Source organism: Gallus gallus, chromosome 12 (genome assembly GCF_016699485.2).
Source record: "Gallus gallus isolate bGalGal1 chromosome 12, bGalGal1.mat.broiler.GRCg7b, whole genome shotgun sequence".
Classification (NCBI taxonomy): Eukaryota; Metazoa; Chordata; class Aves; order Galliformes; family Phasianidae; genus Gallus; species Gallus gallus.
The window spans coordinates 10,652,906-10,673,321 of record NC_052543.1 but is presented as its reverse complement, the minus strand read 5'-3'; the positions used below and the strand labels follow the sequence as shown (position 1 = coordinate 10,673,321).

Genomic DNA, 20,416 nt, shown 5'->3' with positions numbered 1-20,416 from the left:
GAAGCGAATAGAGCATAACTTTGCTGAAAATCAACAATTCCTCCATCTTCAGCAATGGATAAACCTAAACATCAGCAAAATTGGATTTCAGTCTGTTATCCTTTTAGATTTTAGGTTCCCCTTGATTTTCCCTGCTAGGTTGGGAGTTAGTGCTGCAGCAGACTCAGAACTGGGGACGTGGGCTGCAGCAAGACAGAGCAGAATCAGTGGGAGGCAGAGAGCTCCTGAAGAGGAGTGTGTGGAAGATGTAGAGTGAGAGGATCAGCATGGAGCACATCTCTGGCACAGTTTTCAGTGACAGACAGAACTGCTGGGTTGATACTGCAGATGCTCCAAATTGCTGCAAAGGCGTTAGCAATGTGTCTGGTGGGAGGGGACAGCCCCAACTCTGCCTATCACCACTACGGTACACAGCCGTGTTCTGTCCTCTCTCCACCATCTGCAGCTGCTACAATCACTGTTTCTGTCTGTCTTCTGCAGAAGTTAATTCCAAGTCAGCCCGAGTCCTGTTCCTCCTGGTTGTCCCGGGGCATCTCGTGTTCCTCTACACCATCCACCTGCTGCAAGGAGGCCACACATCTCTGTCCTTCACCTTTGTGATGTTTTATCTGACTGCTGCTTTGCTGCAGGTAAGCCCCAAACTCTCATCCAAAAAATACCATGAAAACAAAACATTCTTAGCTGGGCAGGCTGAGAGGCAGGCCCCTGGCAGTGACCCCATTTCCATGCGTTTTAGGCATAGCATCCTCCATCTTCTGTACATGCGGTAATACTTCACCCAGATTGCAAAGGTCTCAGTTTCCCATAGGTGTGCAACTACCTTTAAGTGAGGGATTAGAGATGAGGAACAAATTACTATCATACGTTTGTCTGCTTAATGCAGCTCAGCTTAGCGAGCAGGTACCTCTTGCTGTAGGTTGTACCTTTTTAACCATATTCACTCTTGGAGTTTCCAAGCCCCAGTTATTCTTAGGCTACGACTGGTCATCCCAGTAAAGAGCAAGTGGGAGGCTATGAGCCCCAGCCAGCAGGTTTCCTCACTCATTTTGAAACCAGTGTTACAAATCATGGTTAGGACATGGGGATCCCTCTGGACAGGGCCAAATGTGTCAGTAGTGAAGGGAAAGCCCAGCCCTGGGAAGCTCATCTCTGAAAGTGAAGGTTCTGGATCAGCAGTGGACTGTTAACCAATTTGTTCTGCCTGTTCCCTTTCACTGTTTTCACTGCTCTGTAAACTTTGCCGTCTCATTCAGAAATGGATGTGCATGTCACAGAGGCTCTGGCTTTGCTTGCCCTTTTAAATCAGTGATTCATTAGGTTGCAGGGTGAGGTAGCTGGCTTCTCGCTTTGCCTTACAAACAGTCGTGTGTCCGCGGGTAAATTCCTTGCATGTGTAAACAATCAAGCTTTTCTTGACCTTTGCACAACCCTAAGCCCAGCGCCACAGCTGTAGTTGCAAAGGAAAATATTTATTCTTTTCTTTATGCGTTGAGGTAACTCCTCAACCAAAGCCAAGCGTGAAAATACGCCGAATAAATGACAGAGTAAAGAGCAGAATCCCAGCAACGCCGCTGACCCAGGAAGACTCCCAGGGAGCCCAGAATGTGCTCAGCCTGGTTCTTTCTTTCCCTCCATTACAATTTATAAATACAACCAGAAAGAATGAGGGGGAAGTTTGGGTCATCTGGAGGAAACCCAAAGAGAAAGATCAGAGGCCCAGAAAATATGACCTCAGAATTGAACGGAGTGGGGTTAGCTGGTCTAAAGAAGAGAGGCTTGGGAAAAATCCGCTAACAGCCTTTATTTAAACTGCTGAGTTTCTGTAGGAAGGGACAGATGAATGTTTTCTCTGTGGTCACTAGGAATGAAACATGACATCGTTGGTTTCGAATGGAAGGAGGACTATATAAAACCCTTTAGTTTCTACCCGGCTTTAGTTCCTGTGATTTTGCTTATTTAGTTTTCTCCCTCTATTTCTCCTCCCACCTCTCCCTTAGGACTGCCACCTCTGTCTTTTGGTTCCTGTTCGGTTGTGGTCTCCTATGGAGGGACCACAGAAGTGGGGTGCAAACTCTCCCTCCCCTCTTAATTCAATTAACTAGACTGTCTTTAATCTTTAAGAGAAGTAATTTTTTTCCTCCATCTGTTTATCAGAATCAAGAGCTAAATAGGAATTAAAAGAAATCACAGCAAAGATTTTGAAGTTGTTGAGATGAAAAAAAGGAATGTTTTTCTCTTTTTAACGTGTCAGTGCTGCTTGGGAGAACCTTGATTTAAAAACTGCCTCAAACTCCTGTTGTCTACTGAGATTAGGCAAAACAAAGTAGATAAGATCTGAATTTCTAGTGGGGAAAAAAAAAGAAAGATGAGGAGAAAAAAAACTGGCCACAAACTTATACTTTGAGTTTGCATGCATGTTCACGGCAGTCCTGTTTCTGTTGGAGTGAATAGGAGCATTCATGGTATGGGAGGTGGGAACTGTGATGCTGTTGGTGTTGACAGAGTCCTGTTTTTGGTCCATGCAGTGCTGGTGAGCAGTTGACTTGTGGTCCTCGCACCAGGACAGCTGCCAGGGGGCTGTGGCACCATGGGTGATACTGGGCAATGCAATGCCCAAGGGCATGAGCCAGTAGGGTTTGCAGGGATGCAAAAGCCAACTATACCTGTATGATGCAACTCCATCCTGCAGAGAAACAGTGATCCTCTGGTGATCTGGAGACCTCTTAGAGATGCTCATTGGCTCTGGCACATTGGCTGTGGTTGTGTCATTTTGACCATGGCCACAACATTTTGGCTGTGAGCTGATGGAGGCTGTGCGATGCTTTCTTGTTACTCACGGTAGTGCCTGTGTTGCCTCTCCAGGTGGGAATCCTGCTCTACGTGGCTGACCTCATTGTGCGCCTGATGTGGAGGAAGGCGTTGGATCCCGATAATTTCTCCATCCCCTACCTCACTGCCCTGGGGGATCTCCTGGGCACTGGATTCCTCGCCGTCTGTTTCCGTCTGGTTTGGCTCATCCACGGTGCAGACATGAACCTGGGCAACTGAAGGACTGCGTGCTGCTCCATGTCACTGAGTCGACACGGCACAACTCTCTGGGACAGTGGAGGCTGGGTTGGACCCTACCGCCCTGCCTCTCCTCCCCATCGTGCCTTAAGCTGGGCTCGCCCGTTCAGAGGAGTCAGCACCCCCAGGCTTTGTACCATTGCACGTGAGCAAGCTGGTTTTAAGCAGCGCCTGCTGTTTGGTGCCATATGGTGATGAGCATTTTGATTGGCTTCAGTCCCCAGCACCAAAACAGCCTGCAAGGCCACTCTAAAGCCTGCTGAACTGGCTGCATCCGATCCCGTGAGTCAATGTCGCATCTCTGTCCAAATCTCATTCACCGTCCAAATAGTTCATTCACCCCTTTTCTCTCCCTGGAGGAGGAGAGCACCCAGGTCGTTTTTCCCCTCTCCATCGCTCAGACACATGGGCTCTGAGCCCTGCTGGCTCCTGGTGGGAAGATACATAGAGACAGCTCCTACCTGCACAGCACCATTGCTGCTGTCTGACTGGCTGGATTGATTGTGTTTTGGGAGAAGGAGCTTTGGGTTTGTTTTTACGGTTTATGAAACGTCCATTAGTTAAAATGTTTATAGAAATGCACACGCACAAATAAAGTGGTTAAAAAATGCCATGTAGTGGATTTAGGGCTGGTTTTTCCTTGCTGTGGCTCTACTTCTGGTATCTAAAAGGGAGGTATATGAAAAAAGGGGACAGACTCTTTAGCAGGGTCTGACAGGACAAGGGTAAATGGTTTCAGGCTAAATGAGGGGACATTTAGGTTGGATATAAGAAAAAGTCTTTTGCAATAAGGGCAGTGAGGCACTGACACAGTGGTGGATGCTCCATCCATGGAGATACTCAAGGTCTGACTGGAGAGGGTCTGAGCACCTGATGGAACTGTAGGTGTCCATATTCACTGCAGGGATTGGACCAGATGGTCTTTAAAGGTCCCTTCCAACTCCAGTGATTATATGACTCTATGAACTTCTTGTTTGCTGCTTTCTCTTCCAGTCAGTGTTGGACAACACAATTCTAATAGGACTTCAGCAAAATGGGTGCTTCCTAACCAACGATGGACTTTGGCAGCACATGTTTCAGGTTAGAATTAAAGCCAGTTCCCTCTCCACCCTCACCATCCATCCTTTGCACAATGAATCTGGGACCCATGTGTGTGCATAAGGATGGGAATTTGGCAGAGGACTCTTTGCATCCTCACTGCAGAGTGGCTATTGTGTGTTCCCAGCCATGTACTGGGGTGGCCCATGGGGCTGAGGGCAGTCAATTCTCACTGAAATCGAAGCAGCAATAGCTTCCTCCAAGATGCTTAGGAGTCAGGAGTTGACAGTGTGGATCAAACTCCACTGGACTTTGCCTATAATAATAGCCTGCATTTGTGTGTTTTGGAGCAGGGAACTGAGAAGGTCAAGGCCCCTTGCCTTGCTCAAGGCCCTCCCAGCTCTTCAGTACTTGGGACTGCTGTGACAGGTGACTGCTGGATGTGAGTGTTCTTTTGTTCCTGCTGCAGGTCTGGGGTCTTGCACAGGGGTGACCTTAGCGCTGGGAGACTCAGCATGGGGAAAAGCACTCTCTGGACAAAAATAAGCTGTTACCTCCCTTCTTTCCCAGCCTCGTGAAGGGTAAATAACCCCACACCAACTGAGTGGGGGGACGTGTTTGCAGCAGCTCTATGGCAGGGAGGGGTCAGAGTTTGGGGCACCCTCTCCCCCTTTATCTCTCCCCACCGCCTGTCAGCCTCAAGCATGCAGCTGCAGTGAGTGGCTGTGGGGCTCGCAAGGGCAGCACAGAAAGCATCTGATTGCCAGTCTCACTCTGAGGGAGCTGCACTAAGAGATACATATTTTAATAACTTGAGCTTAGCACTTTACTTTGTGCACCCTTGATAGCTTCAATCTGGTGCTGGCTGGAGCAGTCCTGGCAAATGACTTCTGCCCCATCTTTCTCTTCCTCACTATGTTGCCTGTCCCTGCTGCTTTGGAGAGGTCCTCTCCTGGCCTTGATGCTTTTACAGCGGGCGTGAATAGGGCAAGTCTGGGCTGCAGATCCCCCCCAGCCCTCTGCAGGGTCTTAGGCGCTCTCCTTTAAGAGAACAGCTTTACTCATGCTCCCTCCAGTCCCCCAGATGCCCCCAACCAGAGCTCTGCAGTGATCTGGTCACGCTCCTCCAGCATCAGTCCCCATTACCCAATGCACGGCTGCTCCAAAGCCTTGGCACAGGGTCATCCCTCATCGGGTGATTCCTGGGCAGAGCTATGGTTTTAACTGTTGACAGAGGGCACAGTCAGGAACACGTAATGGGGGCCATCTGTGCCCTACTTGAGCTACTCAGCTGGGCTGGGGGGGACCCATGCTGGGCTCAGGACAGAGGTGCTGGTGCTGCAAGCAGGGGTGTGTGCATCACAGGGGCTCTGTTCTCTGTGCAGTGCTCAGTGGGCAGCCAGTGTCGGCCCCGTGCCTGTGCACTCAGCATGGGGAGCACACTTAAAATTGCTTCCAGCCTCAAGATCAATGACATAACCAAAGGAAATGGTTTTAATAAAAGGGGATTTTTTTTTTTCCTTTTTTCAGGGGCAGCGAGAGGCCAGTTATTTGGCCAGTCAGCCTGTTTACACTTTTTTCCTTCCTCCTTTTCTCTTTTTCCTGGTGCCAATGAGAAAGGGCCCTTGCTGACAAAGGCTATATGTAACCCGGGAGCAGAGCTTGGATCAGCATTCCTGAAACTGCACCTGAGCCTGCTCCTCCCAGGCTGAGTGCACAGCGATGGGCGGCACTGCTGGGACTGCAAAGGTAGTCAAGTATTTCCCTCCCATTCAAAGCAGAGGTTTGGTGTTAAATGCCTGCATGATTCTGTGCTTTTAAGGCCTTCAGCAAATCCCAGCAGGTCCTGCCTGGCTTTGTGCTACCTGGAGTGTTCGCCAGGGTTATTCATGGGGGAGGGTGTTGCTTCCCTCCACGAAATTCACACAGCTTCAGAGCAGACCTGTGTGGGTAGCAGAGCTCAGACAGAGAACGGCCATTTCAGAGTGACTTCTGCCTTTAATCTAACCCAGCAGGAACTTCTCAGCTGCTGTGTCTGTCACTGATGTGCCCAGGGTTGGGCTTGGCTGTGCCTCCCCATCACCCCCCAGAACCCTAACTGAGCTGACAGTGACCTTTATTTTTATCTATTCCTCCATGGCTTCCAAAAAAAAAATTCCTTTAAGAGGACAAGGCCTCCATCCTCACACAGTATTTTTCCAGAAAAACTACTTTTTCAGGACACAGCATCCTCACCAGGGATGAGTGAAGTGCAAGCCAGCAAACACAAGCAAGTCTGAAAAGCCTCCTTCAAGCGAAACACCGCTTCCAAGGCATACTTGAAAACACTTGCATATTTTCTTTTCCCTTCAATGGAAGTCTATTTAATCCTCCAGCTGGTAAACAAGCACCAAGCTTCGGTGCACAGCAAGCTTGGGAAAGAAAGCTCCTGCGCAGTAGAACTTGAGTTTGTTGGCCTCTAGGAAGGCTCAACAGGGGAAGAGGCTCCTCTTTTATGGGGAAGGGATCTCTGTGTTTGTGTACATGTGTCTGTATAGGTACTGTGTACACGCACATATAAACACACACAAGCCAAGCATCACACTCCTATACAAATATAACCACACTATTAACAGTATAGTACAATCATATTTGCTATTTAATTATTCTCGTAACAAATTTTTTTGCACATACTTATTACATATAGTCCATGTATTAACATATAAATATTACAATTATTTGAAATAATTCTATTATACATTATAAAAGAATTGTTATTTACACTGTATACGTGTGCATGCACACAGACATGTATAAAGGTGATGCTGTTCTTTATTTTTGCATCCCTGCAGCTCCCAAGCCTCACACCAAACCCCACTGCCACATCTCAGCTGTGACTCAGAGGTCTGAATGCTGCTTCATGGTTCTTGGTTTTTAATTATTAATTTTTAATAGGCACTTGATGGGGGAGTTGCAGAAGGGAGGGTTCAAAGAGAGTTTGCAAGGTTGTTCCTTGCCTGAGGCCAAGCCATGTGCGATTATCACAGCTCACTTGATTTACTCTGTTAGTCTTTGGGCTCCCACTGCTGGGGTGACCTTGGCAGCTCAGCCCACAGCTGTCCCCTGGCCACAGCCCGTCCTGCCTTGACCCATCGCTGCCCTGGTGCAGCAACACTGAGGGTTATGCTCCCAGCCCTATGTAGAGAAGAGGTAGAGAACCACAGAATCATTAAGGCTGGAAAAGACCACTAAGATCACCGAGTCCAACCCCAACCCACCCCCACCATGCCCATAACCACCTCCCCCAGTGCCACATCTCCGTGGTTCTGTAACATCTCCAGGGACAGTGACTCCAGCACTCCCTGTGCAGCTGTGCCACTGCATCACCACTCTTTTGGAGAACAAAATGTTCCAAATATCCAACATGAGCCTGCTCTGGGGCAGCTTAAGGCCATGACTTCTCATCCAATCACCTTGCTAATTTCTCATCTGGCAAGAAGAAGGGATGCAGGAAAACAGATAATTAAAAATAGAAGCCATGCAGAGAACTGGATGTGAGCACGAAGTCCCACAGGTGTCACGCCTGCAGTTGTCCCCTCCTGTCACACGGTGTCCTCCTTGCTCCATCACCACCTGCTCCACACTCCCATTTTCTGTCATTGTCATGTTGCTGTGCTTTGGGAAGTGATGTTTAGGCATGAGGAAGGCTGAGGATGTGACCTAAATGCAGTGGATTGTAACTGTTTTCTCTACAAAAAGCCCTGAAATGGGTATAATCCGAACACATCAGCCCAAAGACAGCATGCCACAGAATGCAACGGGTAGGCCGCAGCCCTACTGGGTAAGGCAGGGACTCACTGGATATGCTTGGGATGCCGGGGACAGGATGCAGAAGGAAGGGACACCCCAGCCAGCACCAGCTCCAAACTGTCACCAACAGAGGGACAAAGCCTGGTTGCTGGCTCCCTGCTGTCACAGCCAGCTGCAACCCAGAGGCAGCACCACAGGAACCAGGCTATGTCAAGTGGCAGGGACAAACGTGCCACCAGCTACCTGCAGAACACAGTATTCAAGAACACAAATTCATCCAAAACCCCGTTCCTTTGTGATGCTGACTGACTCCCAATGACCAGAAGCTTGTGGTGATGGCAACTATGATTTCATTTCCAACACCAGGCAGCACTAACCAGGGCCTGCAAGACTCCTGAGAACACAGAAGGAATACACTCTGAACCCAAATGCTGACATCTGCAGCATCCCAACAGCTGTTTCTGTTCTCTGAGATTCATCTCCAGAAAGGCCATTACAGCAAGAGACCTCCAGCTCTGGGAGAACCACGCAGGCTGCCACCATCACCAGCAATTCTATTTCCTTTTCTCTTTCAATGCTTGCTAAACCCACTCTCTAAACAGCATAACCAAGGAAGAAATGTCAGCAGAAAGGTACAGATCAGAGGCAGAGAGCAAAAAAAAAGGTTAAGATATAACAGCCGAAAGTTGTTGGATGAAAACATTATTTTTTTTAAACAGTCTGAGCACACTGGGGCTTTATAAAACCTCCATTGTATTGCACTAATAAGTCAAGTGCTCGCAGCTGGGCAGCAGACACACTACAGCAAATTCTATTACTGCTGTGTTTATTTACAAAGGCAGCCACCTAGCCAGGGCTGAACAGAAAAGAGTTTTTAAATATGGTTTTAAAGAAATAGAGCTCCTAGGACTGGCTTGAACTTAAAACCCCAGGACTGGGTTTGCCATTTGCTTGTGTTCTCCCCCCCACCCCTCCTGTTTCTTCTTCAAGGAGTGAATTGTCCAAAGCCAGCCAAGCAAAGGGGAATTTTCCTCTAGGTGTCTCCATCCCCATTTTTAATTCTATTTTTTTCTGAGGCACATGCATAAATACTCTCTCACACACACTCGCTTACATACACCCTCCTCCAGCCTTCCCAATGCAGCATCACCTCCTCCATCCCTTCATGCCAAGTGGGTGTACCTGCACCTGTGTTGGATGTATGGCTTTGCAGAACAATTAACACCTGTTTTTAAATAATTAAGAAGAAAAAAAAATGGAACCTGGATTTATTGGACTTAACCAGAAATCCAGATGCACATACGCACAGATTGATGGCTCTGCTGCTGTCGTTCAGGAGAAATTGCTCTATCTGTGTCACTCATACCAGCTGCAGATCAGCTTCTTTCTCTCCGTTCACACCATTTTGTATCCCAGCTGTGAGCACACGGAAGAAGAGGTACAAAAAGCCCTCCAGGCTTCATCAGAGCCAAATGCAGCTTACATTGCTGCCATCCCCAGCAGTAGAGATGGCTCAGGAAGCCGGGATGGAGGGAGGAGAAGGCAGAAAGAAGGTGGGAGCAATTTGAAATGAACAAGAAAAACTTAAATTACTGCTTTATTTCTGGTCCTATGTAAATCTCTGACAAGCTCCATCCTGCTCCCCAGGCTGACCCCGAACAGCCCAGTGAGGAGGAGAAACACCCAAAGGGATCCTGCCCAAAAAAGGACCCTTCCCAAGTCTTGGATATACAGAGGAATCTCTTAGTCACAAGAAAATCCCCAGCCAAGGCAAGCCCTCAAAGCCAGCAGCTTCTCTGTACCCACTGACAAGTGCCAAAGTCGAGGGGTGGGGGAGGGAAGGGGAAGAAGAAACTCCAGCCCCAGTGTTCTGCGGGGTGTTCTCCCTCCAAACTGTGCCTGAATGAAATACACAGAACAGAGTGTAATAGAGAGGGCATGGGAAGAACGAAGAGATGAGCACAGGGTGGGATGAGAGGAGCTGTGGCAAGATGAGAAGTACCCAGCTGTCCCCCACCTCTCCCCAGCACCTGCCTCATCGGATGCGGAGGTAAGAGGGGATGGAGTAGTTGAAGAGCAAGTAGTCCATCTTGTATAAATTAAAGAGTCTTCTTTGGTAGAAGGGGCTAATGTCCTGGAAGAACTGGGCCGTCATGTCGTCCGTGGTTCTCGTGGTCTTGGACGAGGACGGGAACTTGACACTCGTGTCGGCGCCCACCAGCTGGAGGATGTAGTTGGCATCTTCGGCCAAGGTCTCGTACTTGCCCACCACGTCGTAGTGGACGATGCAGGGGTGGCAGAGCGAGTGCACGCGTTCCCAGTGCTCATTGAAGGGCTCCTCCCGCTGAGTCCGCGGATCCAGCAGGTAGTAGACGAACTCCTCGAAGCGCACATCATCCCCGCGCTCCAGCGCCCTGTCGCTGGGCTCCTGCCGGTGCCGCCGGATGATCTTGGTCCCGTAGCGCTTGTGGAAGGCCGTGTTGTAGCTGCGGGTGAACTTGTTGCGGTAGGCCGAGACCAGGCGCTCGAAGGGCTCCCGCACAAAGATGAACTTGAGGTAGCTGCGCAGGCGGTGGTTGATCTCGGGGATGCTGTATTCAGAGAGCGTGTGCAGGTTGGACGACACGTGGGCCTCGTTGGCAGGGATTTCCAGAGGATCCCGGTACTTGCCCTGCCCCGTCAGGACCATCATCACCCGCTTCCAGTTCGTGCAGGCCACTTTGGGCACGTAGCAGTAGAGCAGCCCATGCGTGTCATCCACCACCAAGTGCCGCAAGTCATCCGGCCGCAGCAGCCGCCGCTTGCGGGTGTAACGGTTGCAGACGTTGCTCAACAGCTCCCGTCGCTGCTGGTGAACCGCCTGCAGTGATGACTGTTCAAACTGTGGAGAAAGAAAGAGATGGTCACTGGCACACCCACACCAACGGGGACCTACACACAATTGCTCCCATCACCTTCCCTTTCCTGGTGGTTTTTTTTTCGGAGGGGGGGCCTTTCATGGGCTTTTTATAGACAGTGATCACTTTGAACTCAACTTGCTTCGGTGTATTGAATGCTTGGACCTGCTAGGGGGCAAAAGAGAAGAAAAAAATCTGATGATGAGCAGAACGAGAAGACAAGCCAAGGCCATGAGGGAAGACCAGGAGTGCAGAAAGGGTCACAAAGTATTTGTTACCGCCACCACAGCACTGGGCTGAAGCTCTTTCCCTTATATCAGGCTGGGACATGCATGGCCTAAACCCCAGGGGACAACACTGAAGCCCCTTTGCTAGCACAGGGTCCCACACGCCTCCCTGTGAAGGGACACTGCCACCTGACATCAATGCTTGTGGGCTTGCTGTGAATGTGGGAGCCACAGCTCAAGGCAGAAATGTGGCACAAGAGCATGGGCATACACAAAAATCCTTAATGGTGTGCTGCAAAGGCAAGGCAGAGGGATAGATGGATGCAAAGAGCCTTCAGCACATACCCTGCGGTGAAGAAAAAGAACTGGAGGTGGTGCGAATACCTTTCCTGAGCCACTTTGCCTGAAGGACTTCCTTCCCCACACATGAAGTGCCACTTCAATGTCTCACCTGTGGGTGTGGTCCCCCTTGAGGCAGGACAGTTTAGAGATGTCCACAAGTTGTCCTTCTTCTTCCCCTTCTCTCCTCCCTTATCACTCCTCCACCATGGCCCAGCAGCTGCTGCGGTGACCTCTCTGGAATCACCCCAGCTGAAATCCCCCTCCAGATGGTTTGGGGACATGACCTTTCCTGTCTTGCTTTTCATCAGAAACTCCAGAATGACACTATCACATCTGGGGAAGGAAACCATTACCAGGAACTCAGAAGGGGGAAGTCCCCTTCTCCTGCTGCCTGCTCCCTCTTCCTTCTCCTCTCTGAGACTGGCAGATTTCACACTCAGTGCCAAGGCCAATGTCAGGAATCTCCCCAAGGCCTCATTTTATCCACAGATGCTAACAACGGTTTTATCCTCCATTTCTGACCCCACAGAGCTGTTGCTCCAGTGCAGTGCAATGACCCCTGTGTTGCAAGACAACAGCAGCTTCCACTTTGGGCCATGCAGACAGTCTAGCTGGAAGCACAGTTCCACAGTTGTCCCTGCAGCCTGTGGGTCCCTCTGGCACCCAACACAAGATGAAGGGCAAGAGCAGGCCACCTCCTCAGTCCCTGCATCCTTGCTGCAGGGAGCTGGCATGGCTTATTCATGCCAAAGGATGCTCTTTGCCAAGCTTCAGCCACACCCTCTCTTCTCCCAGGAGGCCTGGATGGGATTTTGGGTGGCCACCAGAACGTGAGAGAGGCAGCAGTGGGGAGGTAGGATGCTCAAACAAATTGCTCACACCACACAGGATTCAGCAGAGTCCTCACCTTCAGGGTAGGACTAACACCTGGGCAAAAAATCTCCTCCTGCAAAGCCAACATGTCCTACGTGCCACCAAGAGATGATGTTGACACTATTGGCAACCTGGATATGAGGAACATTGAATCTAAGAAGGCGGTGATCATACATGAAGAGGCGCTTTCATGGTACACCACGCTACTGAGCCAAACTTTCTGGTGAAATTTCTCTTGCTAGGTTTTGTTTGGAGGCTGCCCTCCATTTTCTTAGATTGGAAACACTTTTTGAAAGTGCTAAAAAACCCAAGCATTTTAATGGTGTGGTTTTTTTCAGGTGTTTTTCCTTGCCTGCACATAATTCAAAACTATAGGAATGGAAAGACAGACAGAAAGACAGACAGACACTGTCTGCAGGCATGGCAACAAATAAATGTGACTACTTTTCAAGAGCTGCCCACTGGAATAAGTGCATGTCTTTCAGTTATTTCAGAGCAAAATTGCTCCCTTCGTTTCCTCCCCTTCTAAAAGCCAGAGAAATTAAGCATCACTTAAGGAAACAACACCAGGACGTTCCAGCAGGATTAGGGTATGCAGGCATCATGGCCAAGGAAGTCCACATTAACCATTTTTCCCCACAGCAAATGTAATTTGGCTGCTTACAGACATGAAAGCACCACCCTAGTTTGCAACACCAGTGTCAAGCATGGGGAGGGATCTGGCCCTGGCTGCAGAGACCCACATGGGCAGGGACCTACCAAGGCCCCGTATCTCAGAGGGTACAGGCAAGATGATAGAGAGCACTGAAATGACCCAGGATTATAAATGCTTCATGGCCAACAGCAGCTTATATATATACATATATATATATATATACACACACATAAATAGATATGTACATGCATGTATAGAGATCCTTAGAAGGAACCCACAAAGACCATCATGGAAGTTTTGATCAACAATTACCCCCCCAAAACAGTGTGGTTTTTTCTTCTGGACACAGCTGGAGGTTTTGGTGTGGGACACTGAGCTGACTGGTGCCGCACATTTTGGAGGGGTGAAAAAAAGGGTCATCATCCCACTCCCCCTTCACCCCACCTCCCTCACCCCATCCCCTCACCTGATCGCTCTCATACAGGGCCTGGAGTGGGCTGCGACCGGCCTTCCCCTGCCAGGCTGTCCTCATAGCCCTGTTTTCTGCAGCTGCAAAGGGAGAGAACACAAAAATCAGAGGGGTTGGGGGCTGCTTCCCTCATCCCCTCTGGTGATGCCCAACCTGGCGGTAGGGGCCACATCAGGATGTGCTGATGTCCCCCAAAGAGAGATGAACCCAAGTGGCTCTAGGGAAAGATGCTCAGCTATGGAGGAAGATGGGTTTATTTTTTTCACCACAGATGGTGTTTTTCCCGTTGTCATTTCTACCTTCCACCTGTTCTCAAATGCTATCAACACGTTAAGTAGGCTGCAGACTCTTCACAGGTTGGGTTTTAGTCAAAAGAAAGGACTGATATATATGAAATAATTAAAAACCACAGCCAGAAGCACAAAATTTCAGTGGTGTGGGACTCCTCAATGAAAATAATGCTTGTCCCTCCCCCTTATTTTTTTCAATTAAATCTACAGTTAGGGTGCAAAAGGTCCAGACATCCTTTAAACACATGAAAGGCCTTATATAAAGAGAACAGCTAGTTCTGATTTCAAGAGCACCTGAGAACAGTGGGATCCATGTCCACATAGGAACCTACAGGCAGAGCCAGGCATCACTCACGCGGCTTCTGTTAACATGAAAGTTTCTAACACCGAGGCTTTTTGCTTCCAAATTCCCCCTTGTTTTTCACGTGCTTACATTTTGCCTACATGAAAACTGCTCCAAAGCACAGTCACCCGGTGTAAGCTCAGCGTCACTCCTTCAGGCTGTAATTAGGGGAAATGCCTGGCTGAACTCACATGATTTCATCACCAGCGTGTTTGACACGGGAAAGAACGCTTCTTGTGGCACCACGGGTCACAGCATGACTCAGTGTGGAGCTGTTCCTTCCTCGTTGCCTTGTACCAGTTACCCCACAGGAGAGGGAAATGGCCTCAGTGCTAACGAGAGACAAGCGGAGGACCCAACATTCACAGCCTGGGCTGGGGGCACTGAACCCAGCAGGTCCCATTTCAGATTTTCCAGCTCAGCTTTCTGCAAGTTGAAAGGAATGGGACTGAACTTGCTGCCTGCATCTCCCAGCTGTGAGCAAAGAGCAATGAACTCAAACGGGTCAGAGTTAACAGTGTGGGCACCGCATGCGCTGCTTCTATCTTTAGCAAAGGCAATGTGGAGGCGTTTGTTTTCAAGGTTACCTCGTGCATCATCCAAAACTTTTCTGACAAGGGACATAAACAAGCTCAGGGTGACGTGAAGGTGCTACAAACTGCACAGCTCACACCGGCACGGCTCAGAGCAGTGTGGGCTCGTGCTCCTCACCCAGCTCAAAATCCCAGTTTGAACACAAAAGCCTTCTCACCCATCCTGACCACCTTGTCATGCAATCCCATAATGAGGTCTCTCCCCATCCTGTCCCTATACCACTCAGCCCAAGCAGGCAACAGCCCACCTTAAGAAAACTGAGCTCCACAGATCTACAGCAGGCTGAACTGCACAGCTGGAGAGGAAACCAAACATGCAGGGGAAAGGCTTGTCTTCATCTGTGCCTGTCTCTTTCATTAGGTTTGGGATACAGCCTGGTCTGCAAGAGGCAGTTCATGGAAATGGAGTCTGCTCATCCCCTGTACCATCTGTTACCCATCCCTGGGATGCTCCTGGGACTCCAAGCAGTTTGGGATGGCCAAGGAATACTGATATATATGACAGTGTTGAGGAGGGAGTATCATCAGAGCAAGTTAATGGTTTGTGCTGCATTTTGGCACCAGGGCCCTGAGTACAGCAGGATCTTCCATCACAGGGGAGCTGCCAACATCTCTGCATGCTGGCTGTCCTCCTGACTTCATAGCTTGTTACTGAGGCTCCTGGATTCCACCACACGCAATGGTAATCCACAGAAATTTAGCACTGCTGTAATTGCATCCGTAAGCAGAGACGTCAGTTAGCCAAAGCATATCCCATTTCTAAAGGGGACAAAACGTCAATCCCAAGCAACCACTGGATCACCATTTGGGTACAAAGACCGTATACATCCCTCATCCGAATCCGAAATGCTTTTCACTGGGACAGCCAGAAGGAAGTATTACATTCGTCCTTTGCAGCTTCAAAGTATGAAGCAAGAGGGTAGCAGTGTCAGAGCATCAAATCCCATGCTAAAGCAGTAACACTGGCCAGAAATCATGGAATGAGAAGAGGTTGAAAAGGAGCTCATTTTGGAGCCTCCTGCACTTTTAGTCTTTCCTTTGGAGCTTGGAAAGACAACGCTCTCCCTCTCTCTCTTTCCCCTACAGCCCGGATTTTTATGCTAGCCCATCAAAACCAAAGCCATTCTTTTGCAGTGGTGTGACATCAATACCACAGCAGGATCTGGGCTTTATATGACTTGCCAGTTTTCTTTGGAAAAAAGAATGGATTTTAAAGCTGTAACTATTTAGGTGCATTAGCTGATTATGAAGGCAGGCAGTCATGTGTGAGCTGAGCAGAAACTGGATCGTGCCCATCCCAGCCTTCTAGAAGCACAAGGGAAGGAATTCGCTCTTTTGGCTGCAGACTCTTAATTACAGAGGGAGGTTCTCAATGTCCACAGCAGCAAATCCAGCGCCTGAATTTAAGATTTTGGCTGGGAGACAGGATTCAGGAAGCAACAAGCCCATCAGTCTGACATCAGCATTACCGAGGCTAAAGGAAAGAGTCTGATGGAAAGAAAACGATTAAAAATGGGGGTGCAGAACTGGAAAGAGGAATAAAATGTAGCCCGGCAGTCACCGAGCGCAGCTCATACCCATGCAACTTGAGGTATCAATAACATAAGCGGTTCCTGCAGATTGAGCATACGTGGCAGATAGTCACCCAGATATACGTACAGCACAAGATACAGTATGCCACAGGAAATATGTACTTCAGAACAGAGAAGAAGTTGAAAAGGGGAACTGTAATGGATAGAAGCAGCTGGAAGGCAAGCAATGCTTGAAGGGGAAATGCTGGACAGGAGGTAGATTTCTAGCATAACATCTCCTAAATCACCTCTGGGATCAATACTCCAGGAACAGGCTTGGCATAAAAACAGAATGATACCAACGACAGACAAAGCATTGAGAAAGTCTGCCATGGCAGAGAAAGACTGAAACACAGAGCAGGGAAATGGAAGCTTTGTCCTGGACCAGGGAAGCGAGAAATAAGAAGAATTTAATTTTGCAGTGCTGGAATTTAGCAGTTTCTGCTCCTTTGCTGCTGGAAGTGGCAGGAGGTCCCAGACGCATTAGTTCAGGGCTATCAGTTGCCAGCGCGACAGTGATAAAAAAGGCAAATGGTGTCCTGGAAGACATCAAGTGAGGTATTTACCATAGGAGCAAAAGGAGAAAAAAGCATGAAAGTCTGTAAGGGGAGGTTTGGAAACCCCAGATGGATGAGATTCCAGCTGCAAAGAATCCCAGCTCCTTTTGGGGTGAGTCTTCAGGGATTTGAAAGGCTAGGGTCTTGGGCTACAAAGAGTCCAACGGTCCATCTGTGGTATCCAATCCAAAATGGTGGTGTCCAGCCCAGAAGGGCAAGCACTCCTGCTGGCAGGTGAATGTGCACCCCCAAGGGGCCCCAAAGAGTTAATCCTGACCCCACTGCTATCGCCTCGCTCTACCGCGCAGCAGCAGATTCACTTCCTGTTGTGTCTGCACAAAACCTAAAAAAGGAGAAAAAAATAATCGCCATGCCTGGTCACCCAAAATGATGGGTCTGCGTGTTAATTACACGCTGCAGCTCCCCACGGGGGAGTGAGAAAGGCACAGGCAGTCCTTTTTGTAAAAGGGGGAAACAGCATGCAGAGATCTGCAGTTTCAAGGGACCAGCTTAAGAACACTTGCTTAAAGTCATGGCATAGGCTACTGGAAGAGCCAGAAATTAGAACCTGGGTCTCTATGGCCGCTGGTGGCTGCAGCAATGAGTTTCTCCAGGCCTTGCTGTTTCTGATTCCTCAATGGTACCCAACACAGTGAGCGACCAATGGCCAACACAGCCCTGCTCCTTGGAGATGGGCTCCTCGCTATTCGAGTGGCTGCACCCAGGAGACACAGAGAAAGACCCCACCACCTGATTTAAGAGAGGATACTGAGACTGCTTCAGTCAAAGCCAAACCCTAGCTGCAGTCACTGACTGCTGAATCAGTCCAATTTTCGGTTTTAGCATCCAAGAGGAAAAAAATAATAGAAGAGAGAAAGTGAAAACAGAGCTTGTTATCCACAGAGGTCCAGCAGTCTGAGCTCAGTTTTCGCTCCCAGACTGATAGCAAAGCCTGAGACATGCAGCCTGGCCGGACACCTCGACTGTCTGAGGATGGACCAAAGCACTGAGGCCAAAAGATCGCATGTGGGAGCAGCCGCTGAGACCTGGGCAGTGGCCCACAGTCTGTGTGAATGGCCTTGGCTGGAAGGAGCAGAGCTACTGGAGCCAGCAGAGCCGGTTGGAAAGAAGCTTAGTTCTAGGAAGCTCTGGCTTTTACAGTTGGGCTTGCACTGATGGAGAAAACATTTGCTCAATTTCCACCCAAGAACAAAGGATGATTGTTGGGATTTCTTTTTCTTTGAATAAATGTGATCTCAAACACCAAAATCCCAAATATAACTCCAGACCTATCGAGCTGATGACCCCAAAGGCAGTGACCACTGTTTGATGGAGACAAAGACTGTGGGAATGCTCCCTTCTTTGCTTTTGTACTTGCTGAATTCAGCTGCAAAGTGAAGCAGTTCTGGCACTGACATCCTTATACACCTTCAGAGTGGATAAGGGAACACCTCTGGGAATGAAAACCTAAACTGTTCCAATTGTCATCCTTACAGGAAAGGATTAGAACACAATATTTTTGCTTCAGCAAAGAGGCTGAATCCAATCTGTGACCACTCAGATTTACTGCATCTAAAAAGCTGGAGATACAGACAACAGAGGCTGAATTAAAACACTAAAGAAGGAAGGAAAAGAAATCTAACAGAGCCATGTGTTTGACTTGCTCAAATGCACCCTTCAGTGTTGTCAATTCAGACCGTCAATTGGGACCCAATCTCCTCTGCTGGGGCGCTGGAAGTGAAAAGAGAAGGTCAACACCGTGTGCTTTAATGGTATCCCTCCATGTCCCCAGCTACACTACAGACTGCAGGCACTGAGCATGGTTCCAATGGTCTGCCTGAAATCACCACCACCAGCACCTTACAGCTCTCAGGCTCAGGAACTGCCTCCAGGTGCCCTGGTTTCAGGCCATACAACCTTGGCTCTATTTTCAAGCTGCCACAGCACCTGGCAGCATACCTCTCTGCACACCAACACGAGCATCATCATCCTCTGCCCCAAATGTACACCCTGCTGTAATCCCAAAAGCCAAACGCAGGCATCCCAACACAACAAACCCAAGCCCCAGATGGGCTCTCCATGGCACATACTGGCTGCTAGAGCCACGTCAGCAAGAGCAGCCCTCCTGGGACCACTTTCTGTGGGAGGAGAAGCTCTGAAGCCACCCTGTTCAGCAGAAATTAAACCAACTGAGTGACCTGAACTTAGCTGGATCAGATAGAACAGAGTCCCAGCAGCACAGGGATGCTTGAAAGCTCAGCTCAGGCTTTTTTCCAGCACTGCACATTTCCTACCACTCCTCCTAGTCCTTTTGAAACAGACAAACCAAATAATTAACCCCCTGCACCCCTCACCTCCTGGAGCTTAGAAACTGCATGGGGGCTGCAGGGAGACTCCTTGCAAGGAGGTTGTCCACACAGCTGAGGGGAAAACCACCAACAAAAGCAGCTCGGAGGCAACATGGAGGAGGATGATGGGGGATGTGCATGTGAGAAGGTTCAAACAGAGAACAACAGCTCATGTACAAGCAGCACGATGAGTTGCAGCAGTGAGGTTAGCTGATAGAGGTCCTAGCAGCCCCTATTACCCTCCTCCCTCAATGTCTTGCTTGGGAAGGAGATGGAAGGAGGTGCTAGGAGCAGTGCAGCCAGCTCTAGTCTCCAGGATTTACTACTGCAGCCTCAGCTGGGAGCTGGCATTTCCCTGGCGCTAATGACAGCCTCCCTCCAGCCAAGAAACACAGTGTCAAGTATTTTACATGGGATAATTCAACAGACAGCACCGCCTTTAATAGGAAAAATCACTCGCTGTTCTAGGGATGAGCTCCGCTGCTGGAAGGCATCGGTCCAGGGACAAGAGAGGTGTGCCACCTCCAGGCAATGTTAACTCAGGACATGGAGGAAGGCCCTCTATGATGCTCTGTGGAAAGGGATGGGGAGAGCCAGGCGTGGTGGTGAGCACACGTCCTGCTCCCGTTCCAGCCAGACAGGGAAGTGCCGAGCCTGCCAGCAGCAGCAGCGTGGAGAACATCTGGGGTGAAATCACAGGGCCCCAGAGAGCTGACGTGGGCCCTAACCCCACACACACACCTGCCCCAACCTGTGCCTGTGATCCCAGATGTCTGCAGCAGTCGTCTGCTGTCTGGGACCCGGTGTTGACGGGCAAAGTGCCACCAGCACTAAGCGCCACCAAACATCAGTTTTCTCTGTCTGGAGCCAGCTCCATGCAGACACGTTGACTTTCATAGGAAAATGCCTCAGCTCAACCTCCAAAACACAGAAGCAACCTTAGTACGGGAGGCACTGCCTTGTGAAGGAGAGAGAGCACGTGTCTCCTCACAGCCTCCTGGTGACCACCCCTCATCACCTCTGTCCTTCATCAGAAGTGCTTTCCTCCCTTGACCTCAGCTCTCTTGCACATATTCCTTTTCCCTTATTGTTTCTGAAAGCACTTTTCCTCCATTTCTCACCTTGGACCATCACCACATCACCAGCTGTACCCAGGGACTGGAGCTGGCATAGATGGCACTTCTCTTTGAGAGATAGGGACTTGCGTGGCTCTCTTCTCTTTGGAGATAGGGATGTCTCAAGCTCTGATCCTCAAGGAAGGCTTTCTTATTCCAGTTTAGCCAACTTGAGTCAAGGAGCAGCCAGGGAAATGTTAATCAAGCGATGGACAAAGGTGATAGCTATAGGATTAGCACACA

At 49.3% G+C, this 20,416-nt stretch overlaps 2 protein-coding genes across 10 annotated transcripts in view; one reads left to right on the top strand and one right to left on the bottom strand.

The window, feature by feature from the left end:
* Positions 1-3,679, top strand: part of SLC41A3 (solute carrier family 41 member 3) — a 46,032-nt gene extending 42,353 nt beyond the window's left edge. For all 6 annotated transcript variants that reach the window (XM_040646704.2, XM_015293365.4, XM_004944603.5 and 3 more), the window contains 2 exons: positions 481-629; positions 2,863-3,679. In XM_040646704.2, coding sequence (XP_040502638.1) covers positions 481-629; positions 2,863-3,048 — 335 coding nt within the window. In that variant the 3' untranslated portion in view covers positions 3,049-3,679. The remainder of the gene's footprint in view (positions 1-480; positions 630-2,862) is intronic.
* Positions 3,680-6,724: 3,045 nt separating this feature from the next.
* CHST13 (carbohydrate sulfotransferase 13) overlaps positions 6,725-20,416 on the bottom strand; it is a 50,613-nt gene continuing 36,921 nt past the window's right edge. For 3 of the 4 annotated variants that reach the window (XM_040646706.2, XM_046900035.1, XM_004944602.5), the window contains 2 exons: positions 13,354-13,436; positions 6,725-10,774 (listed from right to left, as the gene is read on the bottom strand). In XM_040646706.2, the coding sequence (XP_040502640.1) occupies positions 9,929-10,774; positions 13,354-13,419 (912 nt within the window). In that variant the 5' untranslated portion in view covers positions 13,420-13,436 and the 3' untranslated portion in view covers positions 6,725-9,928. Of the gene's footprint in view, positions 10,775-13,353; positions 13,437-13,940; positions 20,216-20,416 lie in introns of those variants that run through there. The other variant, XM_040646705.1, reaches the window with a different exon arrangement.